At 37.2% G+C, this 22,051-nt stretch overlaps 1 protein-coding gene across 1 annotated transcript in view; it reads left to right on the top strand.

Moving 5' to 3' along the window:
* The window catches only part of ARHGAP10 (Rho GTPase activating protein 10), a 138,029-nt gene that overhangs the window by 70,895 nt on the left and 45,083 nt on the right, over positions 1–22,051 (top strand). The window contains exons 11-18 of the mRNA XM_036382758.2: positions 868–949; positions 1,978–2,020; positions 3,329–3,394; positions 9,646–9,720; positions 14,637–14,724; positions 15,919–15,977; positions 18,472–18,577; positions 19,204–19,363. Of these exons, the coding sequence (XP_036238651.1) occupies positions 868–949; positions 1,978–2,020; positions 3,329–3,394; positions 9,646–9,720; positions 14,637–14,724; positions 15,919–15,977; positions 18,472–18,577; positions 19,204–19,363 (679 nt within the window). The remainder of the gene's footprint in view (positions 1–867; positions 950–1,977; positions 2,021–3,328; positions 3,395–9,645; positions 9,721–14,636; positions 14,725–15,918; positions 15,978–18,471; positions 18,578–19,203; positions 19,364–22,051) is intronic.

Genomic DNA, 22,051 nt, shown 5'->3' with positions numbered 1-22,051 from the left:
CTAAAATAATTTTGAGCTAGCTAAAATTTGCATATTTTTCTTTCAACAGGAATGCTGAGATGGCCGTGTTTTCTTTAAATTCTGATATTTATGGCTCTCAGGGTGCTAAGATTCTGGTTAAATCTCTGGGAAGTGATACTTTTTTCTGTACTCCATCATGTTTACTTGAAGGTGTCTTGAAGCAAATGTAGGGAAATTTAAATCTTAAGGAAAGAGCAGAGGTCTTCTAGGATAGGAAAAAGTTACTTTATTGATAAAGAGCATTATCCTTCTGAAATACTACCTAGATTTAATTTTTTTTCCAATATAGGACAATGAGAGAAGGTTTTGTTTCCTTTGACTTTATTTTGAAGACATATAAATGATATTTCATGCAGCACATATTGAGTTTGATGTATTGCTTCTAGTTTGATCCTCTGATACCTTGACAACTGTAATTTAGTGAAAAGAACTGAATGGTTGCAAACTATGATCATTGTTGCTGCTTTAAAGATGATTATATATAGAGTTAACAAATCCCATTTTTCATCTAACAACAGTGCAAGTGCAAGTTTATTTACAATTCACAAAATTCAGTAACTCCAGCAAGTGTAGGAATCAGCAGGTGATCAACAATTAGCTATTTCAAATAGTTTGCATTACATTAATTTTCCTTTTTCCTCCTGTTTTCCCTATTTCTTACTGCATGTATCACTTCTATATCTTTTATTTTCAAGATCAGTGGTGTTCAGTTATTATTTAAGCAAAAGAAAATGAACCCTGACTTTTAGGACAATGGGCTTTTGCTTGTAGTTGGAAATAGAATTTGAGAAGCATTTTTTACTTGTTGATGAATGCGGTTACCTTATGTTGTTGGTACATTTGCAGGCCTGGAGTTCCTGTCACCATGCAGGCATTTTCTGAGGAAGACAGGAGGCTGTGGATGGAAGCCTTGGATGGAAAAGAAGCTGTAAGCATAATTTTTAAAATATTCTTTTATAGTGTAGTGGGGAATTCTCTCACCCTCTGCTTTCTGATCCCATTTATACTTTAATAAACTGGCATTATGTAGTTTGCAAAATGATAGATTCAATGAATAAAGGATAAAAGTGAAATAAAACTCAGGAGAGATGAGTAACTTGGTAAAGCTCAGTGTAGATAACTGCTAATGCTGATATGAGAATTTTTCATTGTAATGACAGCATCAATTTTTATAAATGGTTTCCCATGCCAATGATAATGTTGGTGTTGTAGAAAATGTCTAGTATAAGCATGTTCACTTAGTCTTATGCTGACATGCTGCATTCCAGTGGCAAAACTTGCATGAGTGAGTTACATGGTGTTATTATTTTATTCTTAAAAACCAGATCAAAAAGTTCTTGTTAATGGGACTGAGGTTGTACATGAATTTGCTTAATTTCTGCCTCTAATCATGAAACAGGTTTGAAATGTTGAATTGAAACGCACTATTTATTCTTACAATGATAAATGTATTGGTCTTGTGGACCAGGAATGATGGGGTTTTCTAGACAAAGATGCAGTCACGTGTCTGCCCCAGTAGTTGTTTGATTGACCTCATTGTTACACTGATCTGGTTTCATTTGCAGAGGTGTTTATTACCATGACAGGTTGGCTGAGCTGGACTCCCCAGTAAGTTGAAAACTTCTGGGAAACCCAAACTGGAACATAAGTCCCAGGAATCATCACATTCTTAATAATTTAAATGACCTTGAAACTGCGGTAATTTAACCTGCAGACAAACATAGGAACACGGAGCCCATAAATCCCTGTTAACTGGCTACAGCCAGTTCCGTGGCTGTATCTGTTCTGAGGGGGCACAGACCTCTGGTCCTGCTGTTGGAGCTGCTGGTGGGGCTATGCTCTGGCTATAATCACCTGTATTTGTGCCTACTGAGCATTAAGAGTGAGAGTATCTTCTTTTTCTGGATTCATGAAAGTCTTTAAAATAATTTGTCTTTTTTACTCTTTTTGTGTTAGCTTCTCATCAACTTGAATAAAGCGAATGCAAAACGAGAGGGAAGTAAGTATTTGAATTAGCATTAAGGCTGATTTTGTTAATATTTTAAAATTGAGAAAGACAAAGGTAATTTGGTTTTTTTCCCCCCTCTGGAACTTTTTTCCCCCTTAATTATTTTGCTTTTAAATCTTGAGGTTTGAATATTACTTGTAATTTTTGTAATTACAAGTAATTAAGTAATTTTATAATTAATGGGTTTTCATACTAACTCAGTACATATTTTATAGGACTGGACATAAGCTGGAGAAGCAGTCTGATTGTTTTTGACAGTTTACTTCATGCCTGAAATTGATTCAAGTGTGAATTTGTCTGTAAATGCATCACAATTTCTTAATCCAGATTGTGTGTACATTTCTGTTAGAATGTGAAGGTATGGTTTTAAAAGCAATTGCAGCTGAAGATCAAGATCAGCAAAAAAGCTGAATTTGTGCATTTAAAATATAAACTAAAATATGGAAGTAGAAGAGATGGCTTTCTTTACACAACATGAGCTTTCTTATGTTGGTGAAGTGTAAGAGTGAAAACAGGTATCCTTCTTTGATTATGAGGCAATTTATGCTTGCTTTTTTAAAAACCTGAAATCGCTGATTCAAGCTGGATCCTGGTGTTATTAATAGAAAGTTTTTCTCGGATTTGTCTTTTCATGGTACAAGACCAGGTCCCCAGGAGCAAGAAGGCCAGATGTTTGGGGGAAGGGCAGCTTTGCAACATAAGCTTTTAAATGAAGTTTTGATGTGAAGAAAAAGAGTAAGATAGGAACAACAAAGGAATGCTGGAGCTCAGCTGTTGTCCTGTTCATGCATCTGCTTTCATGTAGTCAGATCATTAACTGCTGTGAAATGATATACATGTGTCCTGTATCTTTAGTGTGGGAATTTCTTTGGCTGAGGGTAGGACTCAGTAAAAGCCCTGCTGTTGATAATTATGTATTTTCATCATAAGTACTTCCTTGTCCCATTTGGTGAACTCTCTCAGATGTTGTCGATGTTGCAGTAAGTACTGTTAAATTCCATCTTGCATCTGCCAACATGTGTAACTAATCAGAGATCCCATTCTTCAAAGGATGCTGCTGTGAACAGATTCACTGAAGCCACTATCACCAGAACAAGCTTTTCCTTCAGCTAGGCAGGCTCGTGAAGGAGAAAAGCGCAATTTCTCTATAAAAAGTGATGTATTCTTCCAGTTTCAGAATATTTATAGTTTTGCCTCAGAAGTACAAGCTTTATGATTAAGTCCAGCCTTATTTTCAGTGAAAGACATAATTGTAATGGTGCTTTTAAACTGTTCAACTATTTTTATTTTTTTTTGTAGGTGCACAGTTGGATAAGATAGGGTTCACCATCATCAAAAAGTGCATCAGTGCTGTTGAAACACGAGGTAATGATCAACCCAACCTGTTTGTGAAGAGGGTGAAGCAGCTGGTCTGCTGAAGAAGGTGGCAAAGTCTCCTGTAGATCTCTGGAAAAGACTTTACCATGGAAGACATTTCACTGATTACACTGACCAAGACAGGAGTCTGTCCAGTCTGTCCCTGATGCATGGCTTTCTTTCAAGAAATGTGTTTGCCAGAAGTGCTCACAAGTGGGGAATGGCACCTCTCTTGACAAAGGGAGCCAGTTTTTGTGCACAAAACCTAAGAGAAACCTGTTGTGTTTTGTAGGTGTTGCCTGCACCTTTGCTTTGCTGTTCAAACTGAGTAATTTTTCAGTGTTTCATTTCTGTTCAGTCTCTTAGGGCAGAAGAAGAGGAGCTGAGCAGGCAGGTGATTAACAAAAAGTGTTGAAGTACTTTTCATGGAGTTAGTTTCACCCCAGGGACAAAGATGCTGTCAGGATTTATTGTTGCATATACTCATTGTTGTACTTCCAGAATTGGAGATGGAGGAGAGGTCAGTGTGCAGACAGTATTCAAGAGGTATTTGAGATTGATTTTGGAGATGCTCTGCTGAAGTGTATGTTGACCAGCCACTCTGAGGCTCACTGCATTGTACATGGCATTGTGTGGAGAAACAGCTTGTTTGGTTGTGGTTTTTTAAAAAAAGAGGTGAAGGCCTGAAAGTAGGTGAGGTTACAGTATATTTCTCAGTTTGCTAAAAGATGTTATAATTTCTGTGTGGATTTTGGTTTTCTCCTAAATTGTTGACTTTCCCTCCTACTCCCAAAGGAGACATTTAGAATTTTTCGCAAACTAGATCTTTTTTTCTGGAGGTCTGACATTGCACAGGGCAAAATACTTATATTTTTCTGCGTATCACAGTCCAGCTTAAATAAGATGAACAGAAGAGCAGGTTCATGCTTGATCTCAGTGCAACATCTTAGTGAAAAACAGTGTCTTCCATGCATACACTTACTATACAATATTGTTAGGAACATAAGCAGCCTTTGTGATACTTAAAGTTTTGCATTTAAACAGCAAGAGGTGTCTGAAGTCCTTTTTCTCTTAGACCTTTTTTTATCAGTCCTGTCTGATGCATCAAAGATGTTATTCCAGATTAGGCCATATTCTATCTGGTGTTATATTTGTTCATTCTGTTCTTTTGAATATTTTTTCAGATAAGTTTGCCTGTCTCATCACTTTTAAATTTCAGTTACTGGCATTTCCAATCTGAATATTTGAGCTGGGAAACACTGCAGATAAAGCTGGCATCCTACAGATAAGTTGTCTTCACTGCAAAACCCTGTATCAATATAGTCTGGATCTTCTCTTTACAGTAAATGAAGCAGATTTAATAAGAAGGGTGGCATGTGCTCACGTAATGAAAGGCCAGTTTTGGCCTGTAGTACAGTTACAGGCTACCTTACAATACCTCATGAATTCTCCTTACTATAAACAGTGTGGAGTATACTATATTTCTATATTTTGATTTATTATTTATAACTGTGTTCAAATAGTTTTCTTTAAGTTGTGGTCTGATTATTTTTTTCTTTTTTTGATACCCTACAAGAAAAGTGAAACAATAACAAAATTGTGGAAAAAATGCGAACAGTTTCTTCATGAAATGACTATTTGGAAAAATGTTTTTTGTTGCCTTTTTTTTTTTTCCCCTCAGGGATATGGGTGGATAGGTTAAACTGAATGGAGGTTTAAGTTCACTCTGTCCTTTATTCCTTGATTTATGCACCTTGTAAGAAGGTGCAAAGTATTTGTGTGACTGGCTTGTTCAAGACAAATTATGAGCTTTCATGGGGTAGCAGCATTTCTCCCCATAGTGGGGTCTGCCCTGAAACATACTTGGGGAAGAAGTAAAGTTCCCCAAGTCTATGCAGACTTTGCACCTTTCCTGTCCTATGTACACAGCCTCTCTAAGATGTGCAGTCAGTAGAGTGCTTTGTGGTAGTTACTACCAATGAAAAAGACTTGGGTCTATTAATTTTGTTTCAGAGAGTACTCAAGAAAGAAAATAAATCAGTTTTCAATTAATATTTCTCTTCTTGGGGTTCCACGGATATATTTAGGGGAGATGCTACCTCCCAGGAACTCAACAATCCACTTAGTTTGGTTTCAATCCACTTGATTTTTCCATTACATTTTAAGCAGTCGTTGATGATTATCTGTTTACTGATTCTGAACTTAACATCAACTGCATTTAAAAAACAAAACAAGTAAACAACTCCAAAACAAAACAAAAAAACCTCTAAAGGACCTTCTGCTCATGTCTGCTGAGCTAAACAAATGGAGGGCCAGGAGACCATTCAGTTGTTTGTCTCAAAAGAGTTTGGACAAATAGTTGTATGATGAAGAAAATCCGTCTTCCAAGTGGCAGAATTTTCTACCTGTACTTTTCCTTGAAAACCATTTTTACTTGGTTATTTTACTTTAATGATAACACATCAAAAGCAAGTTATATTCAGCAGGAGAAAACAGGACAGATGCTTCTTCAGAGACTGTGCTTGTGTGCCATGTTTTTATCTCTTTTAATCATAATGGGTGTGAGGTTGGCGTGGGTGGGAAGAGAGGACAGTCTAGTGTGGGTGGAAACTGAGAATAGTCTTGTCATGTCACAGCAGAAGTAGTCTGGTATTCAGAGAGAGAAGAGCATAACGGAGATATTGAACATAAACTTGTCAATGGCTGGATCATTTTTTTTTTCTCAGTTATGTTCCCTTTTATAAAGCCAAGAAGGGAATTATTTGCTCTGAATGAATAGAAGCACAAAAATCAGTGTCTTGGTTAAAATGCATGTGAGCTTCTGATTCACCATTGCCTTACAAGTGATTGGCTATGCTTCACTGGTAGGACATGCTGAGGCAACAGGATATGCATCCCATCTCTCACATACTGAGCACCGTGCTGGTTGGATGTGCCTCTGTGTTTTGTCTTGGAGAGAGCATTTTGGGATTCTCTTTGGAGTATTTCATTTATTATTCTCTACTGAGAATGATAGAATGGGCTAGGTGTTTATTGAAACATCAAAGAGCTGCGTGCTCCACTAGTAAAGACTCTGTGCATGTTTTTGTGTGTGAGTAGCTGGTTGTACCTTCTGAAGGGATGTGATGGGTAAAGTTTGCCAGAGCAGTATTTGTCTTGAGCTTAGTACTGGTGGAGCTGCCAATCTGAGCTGCAGAGAGAGATGGCAGCATTGAGCTGCATGACCAGGCTGGCAGAAAGTACATGGTGAAGAGGGAGTAGAAAACCTTTGCAAGTGACATAAAACCCTCTGTCATTACCTTGAATTTAGAGTGTCACTTGTATGGCTGTTTCTGTGCCATGGATTTTGGTATAAAAATTATTATTTGCAGCTATATTGCAAGTCTGTGTCAGCCTCACGTACAATGCCAGTCGCAAAATAAACTTTTCTACACCGTACCTTGCTTACAATAGGGTAAATTACTATCTTGCTTTCAGTACCTTATATTTCTAAGCATGCCTCACAAGCTGTGTCCCTGTGCCAAATTCTGTATCAGGCAGCCAAACATCTTGAGATAATGTAAATATGAAGGAAGTTGTGCTGCGGGGCTCTACCGTTCCAGGCTGCCAATAGTGGTTGAGCCGGCAGACACAGCGTCTGAACCCTTCAGCTTTTCAGGCAGTGGGGAGCTGTTCCTTGCAGTGAGTCATCCTGTCAATTGTGTTCTGTAAATGCCAAGCATTATCAGTGTTGGATGTGCTGAAGATCTGAAATGTGCAGATTAAATCAGAAGTAGGACTGTTTCAAACCAGGTTTGTATATTTTAAATAAAACATCATTTGAAAGTATGGTTAAAGGTATCATCTCAAACTATGTTGAAATATTAATGCCTCTTTGCACTCCTTGATGTCTGCTAGCAATTAGCTATGCTTTTTTCAGGTTGATGAATTTGAAACTGATCAATTATCTGATAATCTCTATCATAGACTCATGATTATTGCTGGAGGATTGTCATAGTTTCAATACTGGCATTTTCCAGAGACTTCTGCATTATCATGTCTGTTTTAATACTGAGGAATAGGTTTTGTGTTTGACCTTGATTATATTGAAGCCTGTAAAGGTATGTTTGGGGTCAGCACAGTTGGTTCCCCCCAGTTTTAATGTCAGAACCACAGGAAATCACAAATCAACCTCTGAGATAAGCAAAAGCTCAGTGTGATAGTATTTCTTCAGCTTTTTTTATCTTGCGTATGATGCAGAAGGCTTGTTCTGTGGTACTGAAAGTAGTAGAAGACGTATAAAGAAGTGTGATGCATTTTGGCAAAGCTTGGTGTTAGTTTGGTACCAGAATTTTCCTGGACACCTCTGAGAAGTTGGAAGCAAAACTATTTGCTGCTTTCAGGACAGATTTGTAGTGCATTCTTGTTTGGAGTGTATCAAGGACTGTATTGTTGAGATTTTTTTTTAGTGTCTTCAAGTGGTGCATAGCATGCTGTCATACTTGTTCTAGGGATCATTGGAAAACTTGGTTGGGTTGATAACTTCCTATTTTGAGAAAAACAGTGTTGTGGCCCCATAGCTCTTTTGGTTTTATTTAGGTCATTCTCTTGTGCACAGCGGAACTGCAAGCATACTCCTGAGTGTTTGGATGAGCACAGATAAAATAAAGGAGATCTGGCTCATTCTGTTAATTTGAGCCAGCTCTGAACCTGGCATCTAGCTTAAGGCTCAGCACCGTTCCAGCAGTGCCTACATCCTGGGGAGGGAAAAGGGCCAGTTTTACCCAGGTGGAGCAAGCAAGGGAAGGAGCAGCTGCAGCCCTGGGACAGGGGAAGGAGCAGTGCTGGCAGGGAGGAGTTCAGCAGGCTCAGGAATCTGGGATGGCCAAGGAGGCTGCAGACTGTGTGAGGAAGAGGAAGGCGTCAGAGAAGAGAGAAAAGATGCAGCAAGGCTAGGCAGGAGGAGGTAGAAAATGCCAAGTTCTCTCTACCATATTGAGAATTATTGCTGTGTATTATGGCTCTGTCTGACAGTAATTCATTAAAAGGCTAATGATTTTTACATACTTCATCTAATATTTATTTGGGAAGAAACTTTTTCTCATATGACTGGTTTTAATTTTCCTTCTCTCTGTTGGAACAGCTTGGTATTGAAGCTGGGAATTCTCCACAATTCTTCCTTTGTTGAAGCATATTTTGAATAAGAATACCACATAATCTGTTATTTGAAAAGATTTCCTTGGAGTAGAAACACAGCTATTTTGTGGCATTTCTACTCTTCCAGGCCAGTGTGATTATGAAGGTAGATTGTGTTTGTAGATGGCTGCTCATTATGAGGCCTCTCAAACATCTGTGTACTGTAGTATTTTACCTCCCATTGTCTAGGCTCTGAAACAATGCAGAAGACATAGACTACCTTATTTTTCCCTTTTTCTTCCCTGCCCCTTCTCTCCCTCTCATTTTTTTTTTTCAATTTATATTCACAATTTTACTTCCCTGGGGATAAAACTGGCTAATGTAATGGAAAGCAAAAGCAGGGGCAGAAAAGGGGTAGAGAAGTGAATGTATGTGAGATGATGGAAGGGCACAGAGGAATGCCAGGAAAGTGGTCCAGTGTCCATATAGAATGGGAGTAGAGGACTGAAAATGCTGTGTTGGTTATGGCTCCTCTGTTCATCCCAAGAAAAACTCTTCAGTAGCTTTTGGTGGTGCTTCTGGATGTAACTCCTATTTGGACCACAGTGGGTTGGAATGAGGCCTTGTATCTTAAATGGAAAGCATTTATAAACTTGAAAAAGTGCTGATTTTGAGGACTGGGAATAGGCTTAGGTTTTTCTTCATGTTTAAGTCACCGCATATTGGGGGGGAAAAGAAATGTTAAAGTTACTGAAGAAATCTTAATTTAGCATTTGTTTGTTCAGTTCCTACATTATTACAATGTGGCTGTTGATGTACCCAAAATGCAATTGAAAAGATTTGAAAATAGTCAGTGGTTTATTTATTTATTTATTTTCAAGTAAAGCTTTGTCCCTGTCTGCTTCTCCTCTCAGTTTCAGAAGTGGAATTGAGGTACATGAAATCTTTATCGAAATATAACATGAAGTTACTTTAAAAACAGAGTAACAAAAGGATTCTTCATTTACAATGTTGTTCTTGGAACTGTTAATACTATGTAGTCTCTCTGTCTTTGAAGATCATTTCTTGCCTAGGGCAGAAATTTTAATGCTAAATTTGACTGTGGTTGATCTCATGATTTTTTTTTTTTTTTTTTTACATAATAGGTATAAATGACCAAGGATTGTACAGAGTTGTGGGGGTGAGTTCAAAGGTCCAGAGACTTCTGAGTTTGTTGATGGGTATGCCTCTATTTTACAAATATTTTTTCAATATTTTATTTCATGTTGTTTTACTGTCAATATTTAGTTTTTAAAGCACCTTACAGTAGTTTGCTCTAGTCCATGCAAATAATCATCACGTCATTGTAAATTTCCCTACTTTAGAAAGACCTGGACTAGTTGGTATGAATAAATTAAGAACTGCTATGAGACATGAGGAGAAAAGATTGTGCTTTGTGCAAGGTTGATGGAAGTGGGATTAAAGCAGCCTAAGTTGAAGGATCTGATCAAAAAATTCAAAATACCAAAGTCAGGGATGTTTGAAGCTGGTTGGTTCATTGTTTGAAGTTTCCACCTTCCTTCTCTCATGTCTGGAATGTACCAGTGTACACGCCCATGTATCTGTAGTTAATCACTGTGCAAAATAAGACAGTTAGTTTAAGCCTACTGTTAAAGAGCTGTTTGGTTTAGGAGGAGGGATATGATATATGTATTAATAATAACTGTGTGTTGGGGCAGGAGACAGATGGAGAAAGGATTTGGTTTTGTAAACTTAAACATCTTAGGCTCTTTTATACCCAGTTAGCTAAAATAATTTGCAGAAAATTTTTTCTCCCCTTTCTTTCTGGAAATTTTGATGCATCTTTAATTCCAGTGACTGGAGTTCTCTTGCCACTCTGCTGTCCCTGGGGGAGGGAAAAAGAGAGAAATATTGGCGCCTGGATGAAGTCCCTCATCTCTCACCAAAGTAGTAGCCATGACTGCAAAATGTGCCATGTTCCCCCATTTCTTGTCCAGAGCACTGACAGTACAAGCAGTCAGACAAGACCACTGGGATTAGTTCATTTTTATAGAGCTTCCAAACCTGTCACTTGACAGCAAAGGTCTGATTCTCAGGGATTCATTGGTATGCAAAGAAGCTTGTTTGCAGTTTGCACCAGGCTTTTCTCCAGAACCATGCATGCTCCATCTGTGCTGATAACACAGTGTTCTTTGGCACTGCAAACTGAAGGAAGCCAGAAAGTGAATTCATTTCATTACCCCAGACATTATGTGAATGACAAAGCGCTTTTATATTATATGCTGCTGTCAGTTCAGTGCCACCTGTAAGACTTTTCCTTTCCTTCCTTTATTTTTTCAAACAGCCTGTCTCCTCAGAAATGATAAGGCATCTTGAGACTTGAGGACCTGCATGTCATATCAATCTGTCATAATGACCTTGCTAAATATTAATTTATGATGTCTTACTTTAATCAATATTAACAGCACCCTGAAGTACTCCATTAGTAAACCTTTAAAGTATTACAGAAAAAAGTCTCTTTTTGGAAATACACACTGGGATTAATAAAAATGACTGATCTATAACAGATTTTCATAGTTGTTTATCTGTGTTGGAGTTAGCCTCAGTAAGCAATAGCCATCTTTAGCCATTGACCATGGGAAGAATGATGTGCTGTCACTCAGAGAGCCTTAATTTAATGTGTTTGATATCACAAGATGCTTTTCAGTTTTGTTCTTGCTGGCTTAGCTTGGGCGTGCAGGTCTGGCAGGCAGATTTTCCTTGCTGCCATTATTGGTATCCAAATTAAATAGACTCAGGTTGCCAGTGGCTCAGTAGCAGCTGGAAGAGTTTACTGGGGATTCCAGCATCTGCTTTTAGTTACTTTTTAAAATCAGGAACATTTTTTGTCATTCCTAAGTTTCATATATTTATTTGACAAAGGAGGAATACAGTGGTATCAAGATGAGGCAAAATACTGAACAGGAAAAAGTTAGGGTGCAAGCAGGTGCTCTTTTCTGATGATTTGTTGAAAGTGATTCTATCTCTGCTCTTTATCTATCTGTCCTCAGAGGAGAACAAAGAGGGTTCCTTTTTGATATACAGTGGTACAGAGAATTTAAAATGACTGATTAATCTTTAATCCTTTGTCTCTGGACATACTCTTAGATACCCTTTTATATGAAAGATTTTTCAGAATCATAAAGAACTCATATTAACTTTCTGTATTTTAAAATGTTTGATAAGATTTCAAAGTATTTTAAGCTACCTATCACTGACCATGAAGTTCACAGTTGGAAAGGCCTTGTGTGAAAAAAGTCTTCCAAATGGCAGCCAGGGATGTAATTTTTTTTTTTTTTGGTAGTTTTGTCTCTTTTTCATATTATTTTCTGTAGATTTTTGGAAAGTAGACTGAGAGTTAAAAGAGTATGAGAAGACCAACATAGGCTTTTCTAGTACTATGAATGCACAGATTTTCAGCTGTAATGCAAAAATCTAGTGGAGCTAAGTCTCTGCAAAATAAGGCTTAGCAATCAAATACATAATTCTATTTAGAAAAAAAAAATTTACAATTAACTTAGTCCATGAAGATACCTGTAACTGGTACTGTGCTATTTTGCAGCAATGATCTTGTTTAAATTTAAAGGGAGGCATCTGGTGAGGAAAGCACTTTTCTACCTTTTAAGGGAAAATGTTAAATTAACCAAATACCTCACTGTAAACGGGGATAGAAAGCTAGAACTTCCAATATTCTGGAAATGTGTTCCAAGCACTGCAGTGTGAGTTGTCAGGAGTCTCAGTTCTGGAAGTGCATCAGGGCCCAGTTCCTGTTTCATCGATGATTGGCATTATAGATCTGAGGTGCCTCATTCCCTACACGCTGTTCCATAGATTTTGTACAAGCCACTGCATGGGTCAGCTTTGACATGGACCATTGCCTGTGGGAGGGGACTGCTGAGCAGTTGCAGTTTCTGCTGATGAGTTCAGGTTTGATTTCTGATGCTGTCTGGTGTGAAAAATACCAGATATTACATGTAGCAGGAAGCTTTTGGGTACTTCTGCCTTCCCAGAACTAGCAGGTTTCAAAACAATGCATGGAATTCCTTGTTAATTTCTGTACAGTAGATGACAGTATACATGCACTACAGTGGGCATATTGCATATGAAAGCAGAGAGAGTCTCCTCCTAAACAACTTAGTGAAATGGACAGTTTTTATAAGCTCTGGCTCCCTTATTGTCAGAAAGATTTGCATAAAATTTAGAGCTGATCTGTCAAAAGCTGTTCCTTAAACATGCACAGTTAGTTTTACAAGCATAAAGTTGCCCTTGAGTGCACCGTGGCTGTTACATGAACAAGTAGCATGAAAAAAGCTAGACTAATAATTTCTTAAAATCTGGTTGAAGTTCCAATTCTTACTGAAAAGGGATCTTTGAAGTAGAGGGGGAGAATGGAGCAGGAATTGTGAAATCTATTGGGTGGAAGGCCACAGAGCAATGTAAAGTGAATGCCAAACCAAAAATGAAGAAAATGTCTTTACATCTTAATGGCTTCTACTATCAAACCAGGGGTTTGTAGCAGGACTGTTTCTTTTTTTTTTTTTTTTTTTTCTCCAAGAGATAATGAAATGTTTCAACAATACTTTCTATTTTTTATTTTAAGAGGCTTGCTTTGGAATTCAGACGCCCATTGTTTTCCTCCCAAAATTCATCAACAAATTTCAATGAACAGAGTGCATACTTTGAATGTAAAGGAGGTTGATGATTATGAAGCAGCTATTTAAAAACTGGATATTGCATAGTGATTTAGTAACAAAACCCCCATAGATTTTGTAGCTTCTGATGTGATGGCAGTTTTTTATTTAATTAATTCAGGAGACACATTTTCTTCTTGAAAAAGAGAATTTGAACATGGAAACAGCTAGCATAGTAAAATGAAAAAAATAAAGAACCTTATATTTGAGACAATCCTGAGTATTTTGGGTGGTGGTTGGCTAGTAACAGTTTGCTAGAAAATGTTATCTGACCTGTATTTTAAAATGAGATTTAAATAATTGATATAATGAGGGAGAATATTCAGTTACAGAAATAATTGCTTGGCACAGCTTTTAGAACAAAATTATTTAGTCCCAGTAAAAGGACTGCACCTTTAATCAGGGATCCTAATTTGATTTTTTAAATGTGTCTGTCATTTGTCTGACAAGCCAAGTAACAAATGAGTTCTGAATTGTATGAACGGGTCCACACATAATCTGCATCAGCCACTGCAGTGACTGAGGGAAACATGTAGCAGTAAATAATCACAGGAAAGCCAGCAAACACACAGGGCTAGGCTGGCCATATACATGTGCTCTCTTCATGTGTCAGCTAGCTATGGCTTCCTGTTTTGAGGCCAAAAGGAGTTTTTTTGATTGCAGAAAGTTCCAGTGTGCTGTGTTGTTTTCAATCTGTCAAAAAGTCTTCAACCTGATGGGTCAATCAGACAAACCTTTTGGTTTGATCTGTCTTGTTCCAAGGCTCTCCCAACTAACCTGGGAGAAGGTGGGAGTTCTGTGGTCCTGACAAATGGTCAAACAAACAAGTATTTCTTGTCCAGTGGCTAAAACTGATCAAGTAAGGCAAACATTCAGCAAAGAGTCCTTTTCCTACTTTGGAAGCACCTCTTAAATGTTCTCGCACAATGCCGAGGGTCATGCTGCACTTTAACTGTTCTCATCAACAGTTTACAAAAAAACTATGGAAAAAAGCTATCACTTTAAATAAGAAAGAAAAAGAGTAAAAGAGAAATTCTTCTTCTTTTTTCCCTAAACTGTTTTTGTACATCTTTCTGTGTTTGTGAACATCCCTCTGTTTAATTAGAGGTGTGAAAATTTCAATTGCTATAGAGATCTTTTTACATGAGGGTGGTTTTTAATCCTTCATTAAAGAAAAAAAATCAGTAAATAGTTTAAAAAATGAAATATGAAAATGGAATTTATAAACAGATTTGGATATTTGGTCGTCTTCATATCACTGAATATTAATAAAAAGGACGTTGCTTCTATGCTCATGTGAGCAAACACATAGTGTTGAAAGTCAATGTGTTGCTGTTCATGTAACTCATACTGATTTAGAATTCCCTTTTTTTCATGTCCCTTTTCTCTTTCTGGTTATTTTCTAGATTGTAAAACCTGCAATGAAGTTGACCTGGAAAACTCTGTAGATTGGGAAGTGAAGACAATTACTAGTGCTATGAAGCAGTATCTGCGGTAAGGCTGTCTCTTGTTTATTTGGTTTTTTAGACTATAAGTTCTTATTTTAGTTCTCCTATGCAGTATGTTAAGCTGTACTAGTTAATTTTGCTATGTTTTGGAATAGGAGCTCATTTTGTACAAATACCATATTTGTTATTTGTTTTGGGGGAAGCCAAATACTTCATCAGCACTAATACTCATGTTAATATGAGATTAGCCCCCAAACACTTTGGTGTTAGACACAGAAGCATTTCACTGATGGTTCAGAAAACTGAAGTGTTACTAAACTTGCTGAGAATCGTTACTGAAAGTTGGCTAAGTTTGTTAAAATTTGTTTCCTTTTTGTGTTTGTGTGATGGAATGAAAAGGGAGAAGGCTGTAAAATTTTTAATATTATCCTCTTTTCCTTCTGACCCTTGCTCTGATGTTCTGTGTGCAATAGTAATAATATTTTGAGTGTCAAAATTTTTAAATAAGAATTTAAAATATGTTTGCTATTCAAATGGCTTTGCCAATTCCTAATAAAGCTATTTTACTAAATTGCCTAAGAAAATAAAATGTCACACTTTTGTGCATCTCCAGTGTAACACACTGTACTTTTAATCTGCTATTTTTGTTAAATAAAATTTTATTACAACCACTATCTATGAGTGCTGCAGAAGTATCTCAAGGATAAAACTCTTACATAGTATAGAAAAGTATTAAAAAAACCCCCGAAGTGTACACAATAAATTATTTCTCCCCTACAGTATTTTCCATCTGAATGTTTACTCAGATATGCAATATTTCATGAGCATCAGTAAAGTCAATATAATAAATGGTTTTAACTCTAGTGGTGGTGCTTGTTGTTAGGACATTAGCGTCTTTCCAGTAAGCCACTGACTTGTCATTCTTAGCATTTGAAAAGTGCTAATAAAGAATGAATTGCACAGTATTTGTGCACAATCTTGTTTTGAAACTGGAAAGGTATCTTATGATAGAGGCATCACTTCAGCTCATGGAAGGTGAATGGATGCATTTAGTCTTATTTTCCTTATAATACCGAGTTTTCCTTTTGTTCTAGAAATCACTGAATTCAAGGGCCTTTGTAACAATGGTTGCTTCCAGTAGGAGGATTATGCTACTGAGTGTTAAAAAGGCTTCCTGATTAGAGTAAATGCAGCTGGAAGAAAATACAGTTAAATTTATTATATCATCCTTGTTTTGCAGAAGCCTTCCAGAGCCACTGATGACATACGAGTTGCATGGAGAATTCATCGTTCCTGCCAGTAAATACATGACTGTAGTTCAAATAGAAATCTTTTGTTGTTGTGCTGTTGTGACCTCAGGAGCACTCTGCAAATGCAATTCCAGAAAAATGCTTCATCCTAGTAAAAATACAGGAACAGGAAATAATAAATGATTTAAGAATATGTTTTAATCAGTATTTAGTTCCAGTGTGTGTCACATATAATATGACTGCCTAGCACAGTTTTTACTTTTATGGAAAAACTTTTGGATAGCCAGTGTAAACATTTATTCTTATTATCTTAATTGCATAATGATAAGCATCTACTTAATCTGTGATTTTTTTTTGCCTTCCATTTATAAAGAGTATGAAGCTTAGCAAAAGAAAATACAGTCATTTGAGCTCATTGAGTCCTTAAAGCACAGCTGCCTGACCCTTGTTTTCAGTGCCTTGCTAGCTCTGTGTGTAGGCTGGCTTGAATGTTCCTCATGTATTAGAAGAAAGGAAAGAGCGGGCCAGATTACACTGTGGCAGTTCAAATACAGACTTGGAGAAGACACAACAGCATTTGTAGCTCAGTTGTATGGTATCTAGTGTACACGGAATTTTTTTGGAAGAGGATAGAGGGAAACTGTGTAAGAAAATTTTTGGCAAAGTATCACACAGATATTTAGCTGATTTTCTTTCCAGCCTGTAGCACGTCTGGCAAACTGTGGAAAGCAAAATTAAAATAAACTTTGAGACAATTGCTTTATCATCTTCAGATTGCTATAATGACTTTCCAGCACTGCAGAATGTGTTTTCTTCTGGTCCTTAATTCAAAATGAGAATTAGCTCAGGAAATTCATTGCCAAAGCACATGCTAGCAGGCACGTGCTTAAACAAAAGTTGACATCCTTACCTATGTGGTGAGTCTTCACGTTTGTATTGGAAAGTGTTAAAATAATTTCTCTCCTTCTGAAGTTTTGCCAGCAGTTTCCTCACTTTATTTTTCTTTATATTATAGTCTCTTTCAGTAAAGGAATTCAGTTTAAGTTACATGTTTGAGACAGTACAGTGTTCATAAGTAGTAAACAGCTTAGTAAAGGAGTTGGTTCTGGGGAGGGAAATTCGGTCAACATTGCAGATCTGAGTTACAGTATGCTCAAAAATAGGTAGTCAGTGTTGTTTCCTATGTTGGCTATAAAAAAAACCAACACTGGAAATAGCATGGAGTGTCCTTTTCCCTGAAACTATTGCAGGAGGAGCCAAAATTAAAAGGTTTTCCTTCAATTCTGTTCTCTTTATGCATATCAGTATAGATGGAAGTTGTATGAGCTTTGACTGTATCTTGTAATTAAATTGTTTAGACATTCTTTAATTAGAATTTGTGATCTCACATATGCACAAAATAGTCTCACTTTAAAGAAGACCTAATTTTTCCATGAGAATTTTGAGTAGCTCACTAGAAATTAAAGATTTTGCTTTTTGGTAGCCTTTTTTCTTGCAATCTGTGCAGGCGTATTCACTGCAAAAGAATGAAATACAGCCCTAAAATCTGCAAGCAATATGCATGGATGAATCTGAAGAAATGGTGGTATTTTATGGAAAATACACTTAACAATCACAGTTGCCTTAGAGAAAAATGGGACCTGACCAGTGGTCCTCATGTCAAAATTTCAGAATGTCAAAATTTTTCTCATCCTGCACTTTCTAGTGAGTATTATTATAGGCAGTAGAAATGCTTCCATTCCTCTCATTATAACCACTACAGAGATGTAATTTTGTGATTTAATGCAACTTGAAGTAGGAAGATGGTTTATTTTCATCTTTTACAGGTTCTTGTTTTCATCTGTGTACAATGAAACCTGTAGGGGCCAAAATTATTCCATTTGATGTGCAACAGACAAAAATAAAAGCTCTTTGCTTATCTGTATTTCTGTACTGTACTAGAGATGCCATTGTTATTCAGAACCTTTGTCATAGTATTCTCTGTAGGTTTTTTTGCATGTTTATTCTTCTGTGTCTTCAGAGGTCATTAGGTTTTCTAAGCATTTGGATCTGCTTGCAGTTTCCAAAGCAAGGTAGCCTAAATGCAGTATCATTAGGTGCACAGTACAAACAAAACTGAATTCTAATCATGAGGACAATCAGTTAATGATGCTAAAGTGGAAGGCAGTACCTTCCACTGTTCCTCTCTGTGGCACCCACTAACATTGCTGCTCACCTTGCAGTGTATTTCTAAGCACATGGGTCCAATGCAGCAAAACAATCACTGCATCTGTCAGACTTTAAAAATAGATGAACAAAGGCATCCTTTTGCAGGTGGATTGAAAGACAAGTTCTCAAAATAAGTAAATAAGATGATAATTCTAGAACAATATTACTTGTGAAAACAAGCACATATGTTCAGTGTTGCTATGTTTGGAGATACATAAGTGGTAAAGTGAAGTGTGTGCAGTATGTTTCCATGCAGGGGTGGGAGAAGGTTTATGTTGCTGTGGATCTTATTTTATTTTACTTTTTTTTGAGATATTTATTTCTGTATCCCATAGAAAGTGGGAGTCCGGAATCTCGAGTCAATGCTGTTCACTTCTTGGTCCACAAGCTCCCAGAAAAGAACAAAGAGATGCTGGAAATTCTGGTGAAACATTTAGCAAAGTGAGTGCTATGACCTGCTTTCCTACCTACCTTGTCAGAATTCTTGTCTTTACTATTCTTTGACTACAAAGGGCTTTAGTGAAGTGTGGCTGGAGCTAAAGCCCATTTTGATGCTGTCATCCTCAGCCCCAAGAACCAAACGTGCAAAAGCAGACAAGACATTTGACTCACGCTGTGCATATTTTGGCGGGAAAGGCAGAAATCTAAGCCGTTAATGAAGCCATAGAAGTATTTACTTTAGCAGTCCTGCCAGCAGCTGAGGGTTTGATTGAAGTGAGAAAGGGAACATTATACTTTCTTTTCGCAAATTCTGGCAGAGGGAATAGTGGAGATCTGTTAGCAAATTTAAGTTGGTTTCACACTTGCCCTGGTCCAAGGCTAAGCGCATTTTATATATTTAAGTTCAGTAAGAGACTGGTTTTGTTTTTAAGTTGCCACTGGAAGAAGGGCTTTTCAGTTTTCCAGAATTTAGTAAGACTTTATTTGAAGAAACTTTGCACAAAACAAACTTCTAAAACATAGATTAAGGAAATGCAGTGTTTTCATTCGTAGACTGCCATTTCCAGCAGTAATGGAAATTTTTCATAACCCATTTCCTGTTTTTTCCTTCAATTCTTTTCAAAAAGTGTTTCAAAGCATGCCAAGAAGAATCTAATGACTGTGACAAACCTAGGGGTAGTATTTGGACCAACCTTAATGAGGCCACAGGAGGAAACTGTAGCAGCCATCATGGACCTGAAGTTTCAGAATATTGTTGTTGAAATCCTGATAGAAAATCACGAGAAGGTAAGTTTTGCTATGTTTTCACGTTTCTGGGCATTGTCTGAAACAATCTGCTAGCCTTAATGGGGTTAAGCATGGAATTAGGCATGCCATTAAGCGAATAGAATTTACTTCTAAAGAATATTCTCTATACACAGTACGCTTTTGGTTATTTATCCTTGATAATCATTCCTGTTCATAGCTGAACTGACATTTCAGAATGCATGTTTCGTGGCAGTGGTAGTGCTTCTGTGTGCATAGTACGCCAGTAGATTTGCATTGGGATTTTTGCATTTGCTTTTTTTCTGAGCAAAAGTGATGCAAAATGAGAAAAGAGCCTGGGTTCGGTTTCTGGCTCTTCCATCAAGTACTTTGACCAGGGTCTGAGTTCATTGTTTTATGTTTCCATTTTACCTCAAAATAAAAAAGAAGACACTACTGTACTCTAAATTTTATGTAAAAAGCACGAGAGAGTCAGGTATTAACACTTCCTTTGTTTTCAGCTGAATGTGTGTTATTTTAAGCCTTTGTATTTGAGGTAGTACTGAAAATAGAAATTGTTGTTGCTGCTGTTACTAAAGTTGCCAGTTACTAGAGTGCCTCACATGTACAAGGTACTGTCCAGGACATCACTGCATGTAATCTGGGATCTGAAATTAAAAATAAAAATAGTAAGAAAGTAATTCACTTGTCTCCTTATTTGTGTACTCTTTTGGGAGTCCCTTGTGTCTAGGTTGACTTCTCTAACTGGATGTTTAAGGTACTTTGTACTGAGAGATGGACAGCATCTCCCTAATTCTTACTTTCAAAAAAACCAAAAGTGCTTTGGAAAAATCCCAAGATGTGCTTCTTCCTCTCTCCTTTCTTAAGCACTCAAATAACACATTGAAATTGTTATTTCCTTTAAAGGTTAACGGTGTTGAAATTGGCTCTTTAAGTCAAGTGTTATCTACTCTAAATAATATATGTTTCAGGCTTTTCTGACAATGTAATTATGCTCCCTCCCTGATTGATACAGGCTGGGCAAAGCTGCTGTTGGCATAGCTGTGTCCACATGGTGGCTTTTGTTGGCTTAGTTGACTTAGGGTGTAATGCTGTCCTCACACGCACACTGAGCAGATATGGCATTGTTCTGTTGGAAAAAACTGGGCTGCACATGTGGCTCAAGTTCTAAGCAATAAATATTCCAAGAGCTGTAAGCCATGGTATTAATTTTGGATCTTAGAAATGAAAGTAAACCTTGCAGTTGAGCTCATGATTTTAGTGCTCTTGAGGTGACCACACAAATTAAAGGAAGTTGAGAGAGAGCAAGCAGAGCCAGGATGTTTTAATAACATGTGGAGGTTGAGTTGTGTATATTCAAATCACCACAGATTAACACCATCCTATTCTTATGCCAGCTCAGTCACATGTCTCTTAAAACTGGACACTAGTTTTACTTTTGAAACATTAGTGGCCTTTCTTGCTCCTCTGAAAATGTGGAGAAGTGAGGAATGGAAAGTACATCAGTATAATACTGCATCATTTTCCATAATTTCTTGGTTTTATGCCTTCTTTAGAACCAGAAGGGTATAATTTTTTAAGGGATTTCTGTCATTTCACTGCCAATTCTAACAGTGAACTTGTCATCAGTGGTCTGCCTGCAGCAACCTCTCCCATTCTAGACCTGCCTCCAAAATGGAAAGCAGCCCCAAGTGTGACCTCTGTGTGTTTATAACAAAGGCGATGGAGAGGTGTGTTGAGGCATTACAAAAATTTTATAGTCAAACTGAGTACGCTGATTTTACAAGTGACATTTCTTCGTTTAAGGCAGACCAAGGACCTACTTTTAAAGGCAAGCAAGGTCATTGCTAGTCTAATGTTCATTTTATGTTGTTATTTTAAATTTCTATGCATTTCAGACTTTCTGAGAGTCTTGCATTAAATATTTTTATTTATAGCCCAGGTGAAGTCCTAGGAAATGTCACTGGCTATGGGTTAAAATATTTTAATATTTTGTTCAGCCACTACTCCGACTCAGCTAACTTTTAGCATCTTCTGCTGACAGGAGCAAAATTTGGAACTGTAGGAGAGTGATGGAGTCAAGATGGAGGTGCACTGACCCTTCACACTCGGTGCACATGTAATTTCCAGCTCTGGTACTCTGCAGAGAGGCATTTCTTTTCCCCTGTAGCCAAGGAAATGACCAACAAACTTTCCAACTGTAGAAGCAGGAGCCATCAGCATTTCTGATATAAATATGGAAACCTGGTAGGCAGAACAGTAAAAAATGGTTAGGATTTTTAAATTCCATCAATTCCCATTATGTGTTTTGTAGATAGCTTTATTGAACGAGAACCACTGTTCATTTTTAGGAGACATAATTGGGTTACTGGCTTTGAAATCCTGGTGCAGTCATTCCAGTATCATCACTTTTTGTTCTAATTAGAGAATTTCTGTGCAATGAATGTGTGGAAACCTGAACACAATGACTTACCCTAAGATAAGAGTATCATGCTTAGTGAATAAGCTGGTTTTGTTGTTTATTTTTGGGGGGGGGGTTTTGTTTGTTTTTTTGTGGTTTTTTTTTTGTGGGTTTTTTTGTTTGTTTGCTTTTTGTTTGTTTTTTTTTTTTGTTTTGTTTTGTTTTGTTTGTTTGCTTGGGTTTTTTTGCTTTTTTGTTAAGCTTTGTCGGTATGTACATCCTCCTGGCTAGAAACCAGTCAGTGTCAC

The sequence above is a fragment of the Molothrus ater genome, chromosome 4 (genome assembly GCF_012460135.2).
Source record: "Molothrus ater isolate BHLD 08-10-18 breed brown headed cowbird chromosome 4, BPBGC_Mater_1.1, whole genome shotgun sequence".
Lineage (NCBI taxonomy): Eukaryota > Metazoa > Chordata > Aves > Passeriformes > Icteridae > Molothrus > Molothrus ater.
The sequence above is the reverse complement of the archived record's forward strand: the minus strand, read 5'-3'. Positions and strand labels throughout refer to the sequence as shown.